Source organism: Capsicum annuum, chromosome 2 (genome assembly GCF_002878395.1).
Source record: "Capsicum annuum cultivar UCD-10X-F1 chromosome 2, UCD10Xv1.1, whole genome shotgun sequence".
Taxonomy (NCBI): Eukaryota; Viridiplantae; Streptophyta; class Magnoliopsida; order Solanales; family Solanaceae; genus Capsicum; species Capsicum annuum.
The window spans coordinates 141,201,590-141,221,483 of record NC_061112.1 but is presented as its reverse complement, the minus strand read 5'-3'; the positions used below and the strand labels follow the sequence as shown (position 1 = coordinate 141,221,483).

Sequence of the window (19,894 nt, the reverse complement as noted above, 5' to 3'; positions counted from 1 at the left end):
ACGGCGGTGGAGGTCTGAAGCGAAGTAGACTTAGGAAGTTTCTCCATTGGAGAAAATGAATCAATTTCGAAAAAGATCGAAAAAATCCCAAAATTTCTCAAAGCGCTTTATTTCGCCATTCTTATTTATATAAGGGTCAAAAAAAGTATAAAGAAGTTCCATCTTTAAGGATATGTAGCATGAGTGAATTCATTAATAATTTCAAAGAAAGTAATCAAATTCATATATTAAGTTTGCCCAAAAAAATGAAGTTTTGCCGGAAAAAATAAAATTTCATCAAAAAATATTTTTAACCCGATTTTTTCGATTTTGTGACTTTTTCGATGAAGATAAGGACAAAAATGATGTTTGATAAAGATGGAATGATGATATGATATGAAGAAAGAATGGAGGAGTATATTGAAAAGGAGAGTAGAGCAGGAATTTGGCCATTGAAGAAATGTATGCAGTAAGGTGGAGAAGTTGGGGAAGACATTGCAACAGTTTTTTATTTTAATTATACATACATATTTAAATTTTGGAATTTTTAATGCTGACATGTCATTTTTTTTTGAGTGATTTGTAAATATTTTTTTTTTTTTTTGGCTTCACCTGTGTGTGTTGGCCGTGTATTACACTTATGTTGTCATTTCAGTAAAAAGTATTCAATAGGTACTATTTTGAATACTTAAAGTGTTTAATAGGTACAAATCTAAATTGAGGAATTCAAGTGAATTTTGCGAACAACTTTTAAGTGCTTACTGATGACTTAACCCTATAAATTATTATTTAAAGTTAGGTATGAAAATTAGAAGCAAACTTGAACAAGTCCTTATTTTTTGTATTCCTTTATGTCTAAATTGTCAACTTTCCATTCCAAGGATTTGAATTTAGATGTTAGTTAGGACTTAGGACTGCATTTCTCACTCCTGATGAAGTTCATTTCTTTTAGAAAAAAAAAAAAACTACTATTGTGAGGTGGTACATCTCAATGTTATTTTTGAAAGTTGAAACATTCAAGACTCAACTTGATGAACCTCTGGATTTGAACCATATAGGCTACTTGCTTTGGCAATTGGAAGACATGAGATAACGTTCAAATTATGGATTTTTGTCTAGAGCTATCAAAATAGGCTGACCCAATTCAACCCCATTCAAGCCTTATGGGTCAAAGAATTTCATGGGCTGGCCTTAAAATGTATGACCCAATCCAGCCCTAATAGGGGCGTGGGTTGAGGCGAACCAACCATTTATTTTTATTGATTTTTTTGTTAGATTATTTTTTTCAATCTATATTTGAACTAATAGGTATGCAATTCATTCACACTTCTAACATGTTGTTATATAAAGTACATAATTCTATATTGATTTATAATAATTTTCACACCAATACATTGTCAAGCACATTTGAATTCATTGATTAAATTATCTTAATTAACATCAACATTCATTTAAATTCATATGCAAATTTAATAAGTTAAACAACATCAAAAAGTTATATATCAAATATTAATAACATTTAAAATTCACTTCAAAATATTATCGCTTTGTATTTGGGTAATGTTATGCAATCGATTTCGAGTAGTTGCAACAAGTGTTTGAACATTTCATGATGGGTACAATTTTTATATTTTTTATTAGAAATTTTAGTATTAGCCATTTAATCCTAAATGAATAAAATATTGTGTAAGATACTAGGTAAAATTTATTGAGTAATCACTATTTATATTTTAAATTCTTTTTACTTACAATTTTCATTTAATTTTAAGTTTGAATTGAATAACAATAACAAATGAAACATCAATACTTGAAGATTAAGATTTAACACTTAATAACCACTAGAGTTGGCATGGTGGTTCAGCGCCATGTCTCTTAAGCAAGAGGTCGAGGGTTCGATTTCCGCCTTTGGCGAATGGAGCAAACTCTGTGGCCAGTTCCCTACCGCTTAGTGCACTGATAGAGGAACGGAGGATTAGTCTCATGGCTGCCGGTTGTGGGGATACCTTGAAAAAAAAAAAAGATTTAACACTTAATAAGTTAAATATTATGTGAGATATTAAACTTATTCAATAACTATTATTCTTAATTATCACTTTTTTTTTCACAATATTCATATATTTTTAATTTAAATTAAATAGTATTTTGATCTACAGGCCGGTTCAATCTAGCCTCGATCAAATCTCAAGAATCAGTGGACTGACCTGATTTGAGCTTATAAGCTCCAATTATGAATTTCTAGCTAGGTAATCATGAAATATTCACTTGAATGAAATATATGTAATATTTGGGGTTGTTTGGTTCACAAGTTAGAATTATTTTTAGGATTAGTATAATTTTTGGATTAATTTATTTTGTCTAGAAGGAGGGATAGAATGATATCAAGTTTGATGGGATGAGATCGGATATTTATAGTCAAATTTAATCTTTTATATTCAATTAAATGCAGTATAAATTTTATCACAAATTTATCTTAGAATATTTCATCTTATCCCGCGTACCAAACTATCCCATATAGTATGTATTTATCTTTTGATGATTTTATTTTAAAGAATTATATATGTCTCCATATAGGTGTTGCATGGGTTTTGTCAAATAAATCAAAGGTTCTCCAAAGAGTCACCATTCATGTTGAAACGAAAGACAATGAGTTATATCTCGAAAAATCAATAATAGGCACAAATTACAACTTTGAATAAAATTCATTTTTTGGGGGCTAAACGAGTCCTCCTCAAGGAGAAATTGAGTTATTATTATTACTTTTGTAATAAAATGACCATTTTAAAAAAAAAAAAATCTAAAATTACAGGTCAAGTTATAAATTTTAAATGACAAAGTTGAAATTATAATTCTATATTTGAAGTGAATTTGAACTTTGAAATTAAAATTTCAAACTGAATTTAGAGCTTTATTGAAAATATATGACAAATCAACACAAATTAAATCAAGGTATATCGAAACATTACCTAATAATCGCGGCGTGGAATCCTGGATCCGTCATTCGGACCTCTCCTTTCTTAGCTGTATAAAGTATATCTACTGTTTGGATTTCTTTTTTAAAAATAAGATTTTCAAATTTTAAATCACTACTGCTTACTAGAAATAAAATAAGCCCATGAGCTCCATAAAATTAACATAAAAAGTTAGTCGTTAGAGTAGAAACGGCGTCCAATTTCCAAAATCCAACTGATATTATATTCTAAAGCACGTGTTAGGAATATAGATTATAAAACGATATATACTAAATTGATATTGTCAATTTAAAAGAAGATAAACCATCTGTAGATCACATGTTATGGACTTAAGTCGTGTTAGGCGTTCTGTACATGGCTGTTTTAGTGTTTCTAATTTAAATAAAGTTCATATTAATTAATCTTGGTAAGAAAGGGAAAGGAAAGTGGGAGGAAGCACATTATTAATTGTGGAAAAAGTTCCAAGGAATTTTTGTTTTATGAATTGTTTTGATTGGTTGTTTTTTTAATTATACATGTTAGATTTACAATTAAATTCAAGTTTGTATTCATATGAAATATTATCACATAGAATAAAATAGAAAAACGTATCACCAGACATTAGAATATGTCAGTTTTATAATTGTGATCAATGATACATTATCTGTAAAATATATTGTTGTAACTTTGTAAGAATATTCGATATCTGATTGGAATTTGCACGACTTATGGCATGATAAAATTGATAACTTGAAAGTACGAGTTGATAACAATTAATTGCAAATGGTCAAAAACACATTGAGATTATTTTTTCGTGAGTCTCACATTTGAAAAATTAGTTTTTCGTGAATTCACTCATTAACAGTTAGTTTGTTTCCTTTACTATCCCTAACCACCAGCACTACGTATGTTCATCTTTCTTCCTGAATAGTTATCATCTATGTTTTAAACTAGACTAATTAAGTAGATGGTGACCGTTCAAGTAAAAGAAAACAACCAAGGAATCATTTATATCTTACTTGTATGTGAGTTATGCAAATATTAACTCCTGAATAAGCTTTAAGTTGGTCAGATAAAAAGAAGAAATAACTCTCAAAAAAAATTATAGTGGTCAAGTTGCCAATCGCCATAATGATGAAAGGAACATATGAATACAGCTAATATCATACAACAAAATGTGAAAGCTGGAACTACTTCGACTTATGAGCACTACCATTATATAAAAACATGAAAACAACTTGAACCTATGAGCACTGCCATTCTATAAAAAATAAGAAAAACGTGTCATTTTCAATTTCAATAGGAGTGGTACAACACTATGAAACCTTGAATAGATATATATCCTTGCACTACAAAATACAGTATTATTACCAATTTTTTCTTTTTTCTGGACCTCATAATACTAGTAGACAAAGCCAAAAGGAATTGAAATGAAATCTTACATTGGGTTGGGATAAAATGCAGCAATAGTAAAATAGTTAACCGTACAACAATAATTAAGATACCAAAAATGCAATCAAAAGGAGAATGATTTTTTCTACTTTATCCTACAGCTCATCATTATTGATTATTCCAAAACGACCCCAACAAAAGTCGTGATTGTACACTCACACCCCCACTCAATTAGTGAAATTCTTCAGTGTGGACCCCTCTTCACAAGCTTTAGCTTCCGGCGTCGGCTCCACCGTCGGCGACGGAGGAACCGCCGTAACCACCAACTCCGATGGCAGATCCGGTATGCCCTTCAAGTAAAAAGTGTAGAATAGCTTGAAAGGGAAGATGAGTTGCTGCAATTTTACTTGACCGGAAACCCCTGCAAATATGCCGGATCCACCGGTGACGGCGAGGTAAGTGTCCTCGTAGGTTAAGTACGGTCCCTGTACGGCGATGTGACCGTAATCACCGAAGTAGAAACTGTAAACTGCTTCATAGCGATCCCCTTTTTTCTCCTCTTCGTGCTTGATCAGAATGCAGAGTCCTGCTGTTATTCCAATTCTCTTCTTCAGGTCTGCTGTATATAGCTGCAACATACCAAGAATCAGCATTAAAAAAAGAGTTCGACGCACCAAGAGTCTATTTTTAGCTTAAACTCGTAATCTCTTGATCACAGACAACGTGACCTGTTACGCTAAGGCTCCCTTGGTATCAAGAATCAGCATAACACACCGGGGGGGGGGGGGGGGGGCGAAAAGATTTGTTCTTTTTTTTTTTGTTACTTTTTGAGTGTTTAGATTATAGTTTTCTGTTTTGAAGATGAAAAATAGCAGAAAAAGAAACGTACTTTGTTGCTAAAGGGGACAAGATCTCCGAGTGAATTGACATTCTTTTGGCTCAATCGCAGATAAGCAGGGCTTCCACGGTCACGTTCATTGAGCTCATAGACACTAAGTTCTTGAACTTTACCTGAAATCAAGAAAACAGAGCAAGAAAGTTAAGTATGACTAACAGAACATAAGGTGATTGATATGATAAAAAGAGATAAAGAAATAAAAAATATTCTAACTGGTTGAGGAATCTGTTGAGGTGCTTTGGCTCTTGCAGGAAAATGATCTGGAAGTAGTAGTGGAGGTGGTAAGCTTAAGAGTTTGAGAAATGAGGGGGTTAGAGAGTTTAAAAGATTGGATCTTTTTAGTAGTTGGGAAGGTAGAGGGTAGCTTATATGAGGAAGAAGAAATGACTCTAAGAGCAGCACTGGCTGAGGAAGCAGTGGCCATGGCTTAAGAAGAAACGAACTTGCAAATTTGTTGGCGAAAAAAGACTTAGAAAGAAAGTTGAATGAGGTGGGTTGTTGAGGCTGATGAAATGGAAGTTGGTGAAGATGGTTAATTATATAGTGGCAAGGGGGTCCAATTGCCATGTGTGAAAAGTGGGAATTGATAAAATTATTAGTACCAACAGTGTTATAAGATTTGTGATTGACGATGATATATTTGATGGACGGTGTAGGATCTGATGAGGGATTGCGGAGTAGTCAAAGAGGCTTTAGATGGGGTCAATGAAAAAACAACAATGTTTAGGCAAATGTGATAAAAAAGTGTGTACACGTGTTTCATTTGGGATGTAGTTTGGGGTGGTGGTGTGTGCTGTTTTGGAGTGGCCAACGCAGCAATTCATTTGCGGCTTTGACCTTGGTCTTCCTACATTAATGTTGTCGTTGTTGTGAGTTCTAGCCTTCTTAAAATACACACCTCTCTCCGTCCAACTCTCTTAAATGTGCTCTTCCTCGTTTTACTTCTTCCTCTATTTTAATTTGTACATTTGATTGAATTTCTCACAAAATTTTACAAAAGGTAAAACGAAAATTGAATTTTATCATTATAAAGTAAATATATAATAAAATATTTTAATAATATAATTGTAAATATGTTATGTCAAAAATTAAAATTAAGAAATTATTAAAGAAGAAAGATAATTTTTTTTTTAAAACAAACTAAAAAAGATAAAAGACAAATAAAATAAAACGGGAGCATGTAAGTTTTAAAAAGAATGGTACTATAAATTGACTTTAAGCTTCTCATTTTTAACAAACGGCGAGTCAAATATTACATGATTACTGTTTTATAATTTTGAAAATTGAATTTATAATGAAATGATATATGATCAAACAAGTATTTATATCTTGTTTTAAATCAAGAATTTCAAACAGTGTGCCCTAATTAAGCATTTTCACATGAATTGAAAAAGAAAATAGAATTTGAGTAACACTTACATATAGTTGCGGTGTATTTCTTCTTTTTTACATAATCATGTCTGTAAGATATCTATCAATAAATTTTCGTAGAAATAGAATTTGAATTTTCATATAAATAGAATTTATAATTTTAAAAATAAGATAGATTACATTGTTACGATATGTTATAGTAGATTACATTGTTACGATATGTTATAGTGTAAATAATTTAATATTATTGGTAGATATTAGTAATCACTAATCTCATTTATTTAAATCATAGTGATGTCAAATAAATGGATTTGGACCCGTCAAGATGGATTGGATTAATACATAAATAGATCTTTTAACTAGCCTAAAGATTACTTGGCCTGACATGAGCTAAACAATGGTACGAGACTCGTCCAATTCTAACCAAATTTTAGTTGATTAGTTTGCTTTTTTCAGTTACCAAATAAAACTTTTGTTGGACGGATCATATTTGTATATGCTAAGTTTGCCACAAAGACAAGCTAGAAACTTAAGACTTTGAATCAGCAATGAAATGGTAAACATGGAGGTTTTTTAATTTGTCAAGGAATGGAGCAAATGCTCTTTTGAGTAGAACACAGACATGCTTATATGAATTCAAAGATGGAAGATGTGATTTGTCATAATCAATGTGATTAATTTGCTAAAGTTTGTGGATACTGGAGCTATAGAGAGCAATTTTTGTTAAGCTGCAGAGCTTGCGCCAAGGCGAGGAAGTTCGTCTAATTCACCTTTGGCATCTCAGTTGCTCAACCAAAGAGTACTAATCCATTTACACTTAAAAGAGTGAGACTGATGCTATGGATCATCACTACTGCCGGTTATGGTATGTCATTTTGGTTCATTACAATTATGGGGGTTCTTGAAATGCATTAAGCACTCAACTATAACACAAGGAAGGCAAATAATAATAATAATAACTGCCGTGTCTATGCAGAGTTCAGCATTACTTAGGTCTTTTGAGGATAAAGGCGAACAGGGAGCCCTTGAGCAGGTCTAGGAGTTGGAGCTGAAACAAGTTTCTCATCTGGTATCACCTTCTCCCATCTGAACTTTGTTACGACGTTGTGCATAAAAACAAGAGCCACCATGCGAAAAAACTCATTTCCAGGCCTCCATAAGGAACAAATGTATAAGGAGTCGGTCCATTCCCTTGAAACCTCATTGGGTCAAATTTATCTGGATTCTGAAAGTACTGTTGGTTTCTATGGGTGTCATCTGCTATCCAATGTAACTGCATATATTACCACTGGAGTTTTCATCTTTATCTATACCACAGAATCCAGCTAAAGGAGAACGATATTGGTACAAGAGCTTACCTTCCATCCCTTTGGGATCACGTAACCATCATACGTGATGTCTTCGATGGCCTCTCTAAATGTCCCATGTACTGGAGGCGCCAGCCTCAGCACTTCACTTGCAACATTCCAAGAATATCTCATTTTCCTTAAATCCTCCCAATTTAGCAAATCATTTGCAGTTTTTGAGTTGTCTATCCCCATTTGCTCTGGTCCCAATATAAGCCCAAATGGAAGACAAATGAGTGAAATCAGCTAGTAATATGTATTTGTGTCTAAATTATACTCAATTTTTTTTCCCATTTCAATCGAGTCTTAACAGGAAACATTGATTCACCTTCCAAACTGAGGCCTTTCTAATACATAAACCTAGCAAGGGAGTTTCTTGAATTAGTAAGTTCATACCTTTGAGGACCTCGGAGTATACGTCGGGATACTCAGCCATATATTTCATAATGATGGTTATTGCAGCATTAACCGTGCTATAGCCACCTTGCAGTAAGCCAACTATGTAGCTAGCACAATCTCTTGACTCATTCAAGAACTGTTCTTCCTCATTTATGGCCAGGAGCATTTGAGATAATATGTCATCTGGTGCTACAATTCTATTCTCTAACAGCTCCCTTTTCCTTTGGTTGATGATTTCCTGAACGTCCGTACACATTTCCTTGGATGCTCGGATAGCTCGATTGAAAGTGATGAAGAATATGTGAAGAAAAAAAATTAAAAATATGAAAAACGCAGATCAAGTGAAGAAAATTAAACCAAAAATGAAAGATTTGTTAGAGTTTTTGTCCTGATTTTCTTATTATATTTAAATTTTATTTTTTCTTAAAAAAAATAAAAATTATCATAATTACTTTTATTATTTCTAAAAAAAAAATTATAGACATTTATAAATATAAACAGAAGATCCTGCTCATACTATAACACAATATCATCCGAAATATAGTCATTAAAAAACCTTTATTTAGGGAGATTTCTCCTAAAATTTAATATTTTTTAATATTAAGTTTAATAATATGTAGGCCGATTGACCAAAACATATAATAATTTAATGTTTTTTAATATTGTATTCATTATCATCGTATTTATCGTCTCATGTTTGCTATTAATAGCTTCCGCATGATACATTTCGAACCCAACAAGTTCTGTTTCTTTCTTCCAGTACTCCGATGGCGGTTCAAGATTTGGCAAAGGCAAAAGGGGATGAAAGTACGTCAGCAAAAGTCTCCAGTATATGATCATACTTATCGGAAACTGGTCCTTCTGGTGACCCACCACCCCCAGAAACGACGGAAATCGCCGGTGACTCAACGTATTGTTGACGTTGCTAATTCTTTTGAATCTGCTTAAGCCGCTTCTCTTTAAAAACTTCGCCAGTGACTCAACGTATTGTTGACGTTGCTAATTCTTCAAAACCTTAAGCTGTTTCTCTTTAAAAACTTCCCACCTCTTTTAGCAGTATGACCAGGAACTTCAGCAGCAATCTTCTTCCACTTGTTACCGTACTCTGTCTGAAGAGAGATAACAAGATTTTATTCATGTGGGTTAAAGATCCCTTCTTAATCCCAGGTTTCAAATAATTTTTACAGCGTTCAAGGCAAGATTTTGGGCCCCACCTCTGACGCTGCTTCATCTCCAATCTTCTCTAATAACCATATCTGCAACTTGCTACATTATCTGTTTCACCACCAACCCACTTTTCAATGATAACTCTTGTGCCAAACACACATTAAAAATTAATTATTTGCCTTCAAGTTCTAAATATTCTGGTTGTATTCGACTTTCTTGTACAGAACTTTAGCTCGAAAACACAGAAGTACTATAAGCACTTTTTTAAAAAGATCGGACTCGAAATTATTGAAATAATTCATAACATCCGAAGAACAAGTTGTTTCTTTGAGCTTCCAAAAGAGCGTTGTCTTGGGTGGGGTGGGGTGGGGTGGGGTGTGGAGGGGCGGGAGGAAAAAAAGGAGAAGGGGTGCCTTATCTAGAAAAAAAGAGTGAAGTTTTACAGTGCAACATTGATATTGAGGTTATATTAAGCCTATTTATGGTATGAAAAAGAGAGACTAAAATTGAACTGTTTTGAGCAGGCAATAGAAGCCTATGTTGGGGAGAAAGGGACAGAGGGGTAAACAGTGGAGAGTACAAGGTGAACAAATAATTGGCGGATTCAAAAATTTTATTAAAAGCTTTAAAATATTAGGATACATACACAAGAAAGAAATCAAAAGTAACTAAAAATAATCAATTATAAATAAATTAATATAATCTTTTATTAAAAAGAAAATTGAATAAACTCCTCGATCCTACTTTAACTCCTTTCATGTAAAAGAGGAAGAGGAACTTGAGCATGGGAGACAAAGTCATGAGAATAGTGGTGGGTGGACAAGCTAATTAAGCTATAGCTAAGACAGGCAAGGAATGCTTGGTTTTTGTACAGCAATGTATAGTCTCAAGTAAAGAATATCGTCTCGTAATTCTCTCTAAATTTTCTCCACTTATGATACAACAAGTTAAACAAACCCATCAAGTTTTATTTCCTCTCTTTCCTTTAGGACTTTAAGGAACATGTAATGAATTATGAGATAATTAAATATTGACGAAGAGTTGGATTTAAATACTAAACGAATTTCAATATTTCACATAATGTGCATACAGACACGTCAAAAATGGAGTATATAAATTTTACTTTATCATATTTATAAATATTTGATATTGAACTTTATTATCATTATTATATTAAGATAAAATGACTTTCTGGATCTATGTAATATATTAGTTTTGTAAGTTGTACACTTCTACTTACATGTTTGTCATCTGAAACCTTGAATCCACTAAAAAACAATATTTTAAATACTTTTTTGGTGAATGTAACACACTCTCACCACGTCAGCTGCCATGTCAGTTGTCACATTAGTCGTCACATCATTTTTAAGTATTACATTAAATTTTATGTTACTTTTAAAATGCTACATAAGAAATTAAATATTAAAATAAATTTAATTAAATAAATTCTTTTTATAAATTATAAAAATTCTAATACACAACCACAATAAATTTTTAATTTAAATTAATTTAAATTTTCAACTATAAATTTAAATTTTTAATTATAAATTCTAATACGCAAACACAATAAATTTAATTAAACATCAAGTTTATTCTAAATAATTGAAATTTCTCTCCAATTAATTTAAAGTTTTAACTATAAATTCACATACACAAACATATTGAATTTTCAATTTTTATTTAAATATCTTTAACAATTTATAAAAAATTTAAAATTAATCCTAAACAAAATAAAAAATTTAAATTGAGAAAGTAAATAAAACAAAATTAAAAAAGTAAAACAACAACAATTTTTTTTAACAATGAACAACAACAATATCAACCACAGACCCTCTTTAGGAACATATAAATACTAGTTTAGGTGTACGCGTCTTGCGCGTGTATTTCACTTTAATGAATTCAAATATTACACTAAATAAGATATTTGTTTAAATAATAAAGATGAATATAATAATTAAATTTAATATTTTTGAGTATGTTAAGATGGAAAATTTATTTATTAAACCTAATCTTTACCAAAAATATTTTTAAAAGTTGATCGACATTCATCTACTATCTGTAACTTACAACAAAATAATTCAATGGTAGAGACATCAAAATAATACAATTAAATCTAATTTTTACACACAAAAATTTTCTCAAAATCGTCTGACACTCACCTACCACATGTAAACAATAACAAAATAATAAGATAATAGAGATATCAAAATAATACAAGTAAATCTAACCTTTACATAAAAAACAACAACTCAAAGCCAACCAACATTTATCTATCACCTGTAAACTGCAAAAAAATAATATGATAAAAGTGCTATCAAAACAATACAATTAAACTTAAATTTTACGCACAATAAATTCTCAAAATCGATCGAGATTTATCTACGAACTCTAAAATACCACAAAATAATAGAGATATTACGATAATACAATTGAACCAAAATTTTACCTAAAAAAAATTTTCAAAGCCGATCCACATTCATCTAGCATCTGTAAATTAAAATAAAACAATAATAATAATGAGGATATCAAAACAATATAATTAAACCTAACCTTTACACAACAAATTCTTCAAAGCCAACCGGCGTTCATCTACGACCTGTAAACTATAAAAAAAAATATAATAGTGATCACAAAACTTAGATTTTGATCCAACTAATTCTTGTCTGAGCGAAGAAGTTGAGGGTTAGAAAATCAAGCATCCACTAATCTAGACATGCAATCAAATTAAGTTAGATGAGTTCTCTAATTTAACGTACAAATTTTATTTTAATGTTGATAGGTTTTTGTCCTCATAATTAATATTGAACTACTCTTTCTATATTTAAGAGACTTTTTAATAGGAAAAAAGCCTCAAATTCACGTAAAGAAACAGAGACACAAATAATTAATTGGTAACTATACATATAGCCTTTATTAAAAAAAAAAAATTGAATAAGAGTTTACTTTAAGCATTGTTCGTTAGTTTACATGTTATTTTCATTTTTTTCTTATAGTGTTTTCACATTTTTCCTTTTCAAAAATATATTTTAAAAAATTCACTTTAGCACAACAAAAAAAAGAGTACAACTGATCAAGGAATTTCCTCCAAAATTATTAGTTTGTCTCCTTTTTTATTTTGGATACGTGATTTTCCCCAAAATATCATTAATGTCTTTTTGATTTATGAATCGTCTACTATATATATATATATATATATATATATATATATATACCATATATTTTAGGAGTCCATATATTTTAGAAAGTCTAGTAGAAAGGAAAATATTAATTAATTCTCCTACCATATATTTTAGGAAGTCTAGTAAATATAATAAATAATAAACTAAATAATAAATTAAAAAAATAGTGAAAAGACAATTTTGTCTCAAGAAGAGTGTTTTAATGAAGGGCAAAAAGTTCAAATCACTTTTCTAAAGGTCTTCACACTTTTAATATATTATAGATTATAGATTAAGAGGCCCGTATCTTGACTGGGCGACCTAGACGCAATCCGAGGTTTGCAACCATGGCGATGTCTTCATTCTCTTGTTTTATTAATAGATCTGAGCTTCAATTTTTACTCTTGTAACTTGTTTGGATGATTGTTACCTATTGTGTTGTATTGTTATTCTACAATGGTGTATTTGGTACAAAAGGAAATGTTTTTATGATGAATGTCATCAGTGTTTGGTTTCTAATGTAGCCTTCTGAAAAGAAGAAAGTTGGAAATTTTAACGAGGCTTACTCTTTTGCGTGTAACTGGTGATTTTGCAGCCATAGCGTGGTTGTCTTCTCTTTGTCTGAGCAAAAATGCAAAATTCTGAGCCTCAAATTTCTGAAAATCGAACTATGGACCTCTTGTGCTTCCATTTAAGTTTGCTCCAATTAGAATGATGTACAGTTCTATACTGGGTCATTTGCACTTTTGCCCTTATTTTGTGTTGTTCTTCAATTTACGCCTCTCGTACGGGGGAGGGGGATGGATGGGGGTGAGAGTGGGGTGGGGTGGTGCCTGGGGGCGGGGAGGAGACTGGGGAAGGAGGCTGAAGGCTGGGGTGGGCTGGATGTGGAGGGGGGCTTTTTATTTTTTATTTTTAAAATTTAAAAATATTTTAAATTAAAAAAGATGGAGGAAAAAAAAGGATTTTTTTTATTTTTTAAAATTTTCATATTATTTTTATTTTTAAAAAAATTATTTTAATATAAAATTGACTCCCATTTGCATTATAGGCAAGTGTAATCACTCTCCTTGTCCTAGTCAGCATTTTAATGCCGCATAGGCAAAGTCAACGGTCAAAGGGTTTAAAATGTTGCCTTTTAGTGGATTTAGGGGTCCAAATGACAAACATATAAGTAGAAGTGTCCAACTTACAAAACCGACATAGTATAGGGATCCAGAAGGTCATTTTGCCTTATATTAATTTAAACATAAACTTTTAATTTTGAATACTTTCTGTGTACGTAAGTATGAAATGTGAGATTCAACAACTTAGATTAACTAGTGAAAGGAAAAAAACAACATAAATATTATGCACAACAATGATATGAAAAAAAATATTCTCTTCATAGCTTATTTTCTTTAGAGAAAATAGCCTGTTACCCCCCTCCCCCCGAATTATAGTTGAAAAAGTTGTGACACACCTCAACTTCAGGGGGGTCCTATTACCCCCCTGAACTAAATAAAAGTATATTATTTACACCCTTGACTGCCTACGTGCTGCCTTCGTGTCACAATGCGTGTATTAAAATGTTGATGGCGCGTGAAGACATTTTTTAGGTCTCCTTATCCAAAAAACACTCGCCACTTGTCCAAAACGAATTAAAAAAAAACTTTATTGAAACCCTTCTTCCTTCATTGTTCATCCTCCATTGAAGAAAAAGAGAGTAGAAGCTCAACGGCTTCCTCTACAAATTCTTCTTTGAAATTTCATTATTCTTCGAATTTCTCTTTGATTTGGGAAGACAAAGGTAATTTTTGTGTAAATTTCTTATCTTTAATCCATGTAATATTGTTATTAAAGTTTTGATTTTCTGTTTGTTAATGTAAATTCGATTTCTTCATTTATGATTAATCCAAAATTTGAAGTTTTTCAGCACCATTAATGAAGTTTTTCATTTCCATTAATGAAGTTTTGATATTTTCTTTTTCTAAAATTTTATGATTAGAAATGAGGAAATACGAGTTGAATAAGTTGTGTATGGATGAGACTGATCCAATGATCAATGCTGAAGTGCGATGTAAACATGACATTTTATTGCAAATGCAGACGTCTTGGTCAGATCGCAACCCTGCTAGAATATTTTGGGTTTGTCCTCATTATGAGGTTTGTGTTGATTCTTGGATAATTTGTTAATGTTGATGTTGGTGTAAAGATTTATTTTTATGTTCTTAATTTTCAGGCTACGAATTGCAATTATTTTAGATGGAGAGATTTGGAACGAGTTGACGAAAGATCAAAATTTATCCTTCTGAGATTGGTGAACAAGATTAATGAGCTAGAAAAGAATTACGAGAGTGTTAAGATGCAATTGAATAAGCTTGAAAGTTTAAAGACTCAGCATCATAATTCCATCAACATGAATTTAGACGATTTGGAGTCAAAATAAGAAAATGACTTTAAAAATATGTATACGAAATTTCAAAGTCTCAACATCAAGACAAGTCGTTTAAACATGAAGAATGAAGTAGACGAGAATGTGATATGTAATTTGAAAGGGAATGGCAAGTGCGATTTGAAAGACAAGAGAATGAAGATGGAAAAAAAGAAGAAAAGAGCATGTAACTTTACTGGAAAATTCCTTTGTTGTATGATTATATGTGTAGGTGTTGTTGTTGTTAGTTTTGTTATGCAATTTGACAACATGAAGAACAGTTCAATTAAGTTGTCGTAGTACGTAGTTAGGACTCATTTTGTGTAGAAATGGAATTGCAATTTGCTATGCTAAGCTACCGAAGTATGTAATAGATCATTATTTTGTGGTAATCTAACTTTAATTTGATCTTATCTTGGTATACTCTTTTGTTTATGATAAAGAGTATAGTGTATTATTGTGTAAATAACCGAAAAGAAGCAATAAAACAGAACTTGCAATTTGAAAGAAAAGCAAAATTAACATTGCATTCAAGCAAGAGACTGAATATTAGTACATTTATATAAGACATTTGCGAGTGACACCAAAATATTGTCTTTGTGGGACAATAACAGCTTAAAAGATTCAAAACATTGTCTTTGTGGGACCAAAATAGTAGCTTCATTATTTCATACAAGAAAAGTAGCTAAGTGATACCAAATTAGTAATCAACAGACGACTATAGTTTCCAGGGGTCTCGTAATTGTGAAGAGGATGAGGTATGCATGGTTGCATTGTTTGAATGCCTTGATTGATCTCTTATTTGTTAGAGCCTTCTTTTTGTGATTGCTTGCTTGCCTTTCCACTTCAGTCCACTTGAAGGTTTGAAGCCAATGTCTCTAGATACAACAACTGATTTCATTACTTGCTTAGGTCCAGTGGACACTATTCTCCTACTTGGCATCCTAGGCTACAAAAAAAAAGTTATTTAAGTTCAAGACATTATAAGAAAAGAACACAAGCACTGTGAATATTCTCACTTACATTAATGGTTGTGAAGCCATTTTTAGCTTGAAACACACCTATTTCAGTTATTTTTGGTCTTTTATATTGATTTGTGTTTTCAACCACTTTTCCCCTTCCTCTAGCAGTAACAACTATCTCTCTTGGTGCAAAATTTGAAGCATCATGTGTTGTACTATCTTGAGAAAGTTAAACCAACTTTCAAGTGGATAACCATTTCCTCTACCCCTTCTTCTGCCACTTTTAGTTCTTGATGACACTCCAGCATTGTGTGGAGGGATTTTTGTTGTTGTAGATGGTTTAACATGTGTTGCTCTTCCTCTATAGTTTGGTAGTATTACAAAATTAGTACCAACAGATAGAACTGATTCAACATGTGTTGCTCTTCCTCTATAGTTTGGTGGTGTTGCAAAATCAGCACCCACAGATGGAACTGGTTCAACATGTGTTGCTCTTCCTCTAGAGTTTGATGGTGTTGCAAAATCAGGACCAACAGATGGAACTGGTTCAACATTTGTTGATCTTCCTCTAGAGTTTAATGGTGTTACAAAATCAGTACCAACGGATGGAACTGGTGCTTTTCTAGGTCTCCCTCTCTTTGCAGCAGGTTCTTCATCAGTATTTGTTTGTTTCTAACAAACAAAGAATAAGGATATGTATTAGATGGTTATCTTTTTTTTTAGAAAGGTAACATAAATGTGTTAAATGGTTATAAACATAGTAAAGTAAACAGTAATAGATAAAATACCTTTGGTCTACCCCTTCCTTTTTTTGAGCTTGATGATTCTGCAGCACTTGCTGCCTTTGGAGTAGCAACATCACCACCACTTCTCTTCATAGGACAACCTCTTTTGTTGTGACCCCTTACATGGCATTCACTACATGTCATATTAACTCCAGTTTTAGGTAATTTTTTAGAATCCTTGCTTTCACCAGATTCCTTTGTTCTCTTCTTTTTTGGCTTGCCTGGCAGTTTCTCTATCTTTGGTGGATCAACAAATGAGTTTGTAGATAAAGGCCACATGACATGTTACTCATTGGTTGCATGAAATATAAGTAAGTGAACTTGTATCTCTCTTTAGAGTAGCATGGATCAATGAAATCTAGTGGGTCATATTTCTTATGAAATATTGCAGCTAAGGCATGTTGACATGGTATCCCTTTATTCATCCAAGATCTACAACTACACCCCCTTTTTGACAAACAAACAGTGTGTTGTTTATATCCCTCCAAAACTTCATAACCTATTACTCCACTGAACTCTATGGTACAATTCATTGACTTATCTATATTTTTTTCTAACACTTTAATTGACATTGAAGAGAAAATACTGGCCCAAATTCTTGAAAATTCACTTAACTTGGCTAGCCTAGTCATCACCTTGACTCTTATCTCTTCAAGCATACTAATAATACTCTTATGCCTTGCTGCTAAAATCTATGAATTAAAACTCTCACAAGGGTTGTTATCTATAGAATCACACTTGACTTGGCAATTAAAATAAACCTTGCAGAAATACTCTTTATTATAGTAAAGTAGATCAGTAACAATGTTCTTACCAAGTTTAGACAATTCATTCTGATTTTCCCTGAATTCAGCTTCAAAAGTACTTCTATCACACTTCAAAAATTCCATCTTCCTTTGAAGACCCCTCCAATTCTTTAACCAATTTGCAAGGATATGCCTAGCACACCTTCTTTCCTCACAACCTGGTAACAACTCCTTTACAGCCAAATCAAGTCCCTAAAAATATGAATGTTATTAGTAAAAGCAAAAGCATACATAAATAGATTTTCCCCCAGAATGAAATATAAATTGCAAAAAAAAAAAAAGAGTTAACAAAAGAATACCTGTCGAACATAATAGTGAAATCACTTCCATCTCCTAATCCCAGGTCATCTTGCAGGAGAGAAAAAAACCAGCTCCATGAATTTTTGTTCTTTTTTGGCATTATAGCCCAAGCAAGTGGAAACATTTGGTTGTTTCCATCCTTAGCCACAACAACCAGTAGCTGACCCCTACATACTCCCTTTAAGAAGCAACCATCAACACCTATGAAATTTCTACATGACCTGAATGCCATCTTGATTGCTTCAAAGCAGATGTAGAATGCCTCAAACAGTGGCCTACCAAGCTCATTATCTTTACCAAGTTTAACCACACAAGTACTCCATGGATTGGACTTTAACAATTCATCATTATAGTCAAGAATTCTTCCATACTCTAGAATGTGATCATCCATAATCTTATTCAAAATTCTAGCTCTTGCTCTCCTAGTTGTTCTCTTGCCTACATGCAGCTTAAACTTCTTTCTAATTAACTATTGTAATTTGAAAATTTTGATGTTAGGTTGCTCAATTACATCCTCTCTCATAGCCTTGGTAAAGAATCTTGTGTTGCACAAGTAATTTCTGATGGCCCTATCACAATTATGTATTGGAATATAGGTCTTAATAATAAAGTTATTAAACTTTGGATCAAGACTTGCATACAATAACCACCTGCAGTTTTTCTTGTTGTATCTCACCCTAACTCTATTTGGCTCATTTACATACTTTTCAATTTGAACTCTTTTCTGAATTGTATACTTAGTCACTGCCTCTCTAAACTCTTTCACACTTGCAAAAGACATAACCAGCTGCCACACAACAATATCACTATCAGGGTCATGCTTTACACTATCAGTCATAATTTTTTTCTTACTTCTAGATAGGTTCAATCTCATGTTATCTCCTTCTTCAAGACAACTAGAATCTGTATCAGTTTCATAGCTGTCAGGATCAGAACTACCATAATATGGTTCATCACCCACTAACATTCATTCTAAATTATTTCTCACTAGGGCAGTCTCATCAAATCCCAGATCTGGTCCAGCTTGATCACAAGGGACTTCATGATTGTCTGTAGGAATTGTCTCTCTTCTTTTCTTCCTCAAGAAAACCCTTTGCTCAGCCCTCAGTTGTTTTACCTCCTCGTGGACATCACTTCCATAGTCATCATCTCCAAGCAAATTTGTTGCTTTTTTATTTTCAGATTTTGTACTATCATCACTAGATTCATCAAATCCTTTTATAGAATAGTCACTATCATCAGAATCTGATGAATCAATATGATGATTTACTAAATCTAAAGGATCAACAGTATTTGGAGCAATTGAATTTGATGTGGAAGTAATGTTTGAGGCAGTATTTAAAGTTGCACCAACTACATTTTTTAAATAAGGCTCACCTACTTCCTTACCTCCTATTTCTATACCAACACTATTTCAGTGATCCCCACATCTTTATAAAAAGCATCACAAGATTCCTCCCCAGCCATGTGCACATATACATTCAAAACAACACCATTTTGCAAAGTCTTGCATATTGTTAATAGAATAGCATCACTGTCTATGTCACCTAAAATGTAACTATTAGGTGGCCTTATACTAAATTTGCAATTAGGGTTATACCCAAGTTCTCTAATATAATCCTTCATCTCAAAATAAGAAACATTATCCACACCAACATTGAAATATTCATTCATTAAACCACCCATATAACTGGCATCTTCACCATCATACAATAAGGTCCCACCATGATAGAATCTTAAAGTTATATATGTAAACCCACTCATACCTATATGCAAAGAATAGTATTATTAAAATCAGAACAGTTCATTGTTAATATTATTAGAACCCAAACAGTACAAACAAGTAAATAATTAATGTTCATTTTCATTCATTCAACAAAAGAAATTGACAAGTTCAACAAAAAGTGATACTTTTTTGGTTGTCTAAAACTTAGAGAAGTTTTAAACTCTTCATCTATGTGTTTGTCTAA

The 19,894-nt window shown here is 32.2% G+C and overlaps 1 protein-coding gene and 1 pseudogene across 1 annotated transcript; both read right to left on the bottom strand.

The window, feature by feature from the left end:
- Positions 1-4,189: 4,189 nt before the first annotated feature.
- Positions 4,190-5,798, bottom strand: LOC107854684 (allene oxide cyclase, chloroplastic). The gene is made up of 3 exons (XM_016699708.2): positions 5,431-5,798; positions 5,209-5,330; positions 4,190-4,948 (listed from the first exon to the last, which is right to left on the bottom strand). Exons 1-3 carry the CDS (start codon positions 5,639-5,641, stop codon positions 4,547-4,549), a joined length of 735 nt encoding a protein of 244 aa, XP_016555194.2. The 5' UTR covers positions 5,642-5,798; the 3' UTR covers positions 4,190-4,546.
- Positions 5,799-7,297: 1,499 nt separating this feature from the next.
- On the bottom strand, positions 7,298-8,684 carry LOC107854672 (annotated as a pseudogene).
- Positions 8,685-19,894: the final 11,210 nt, after the last annotated feature.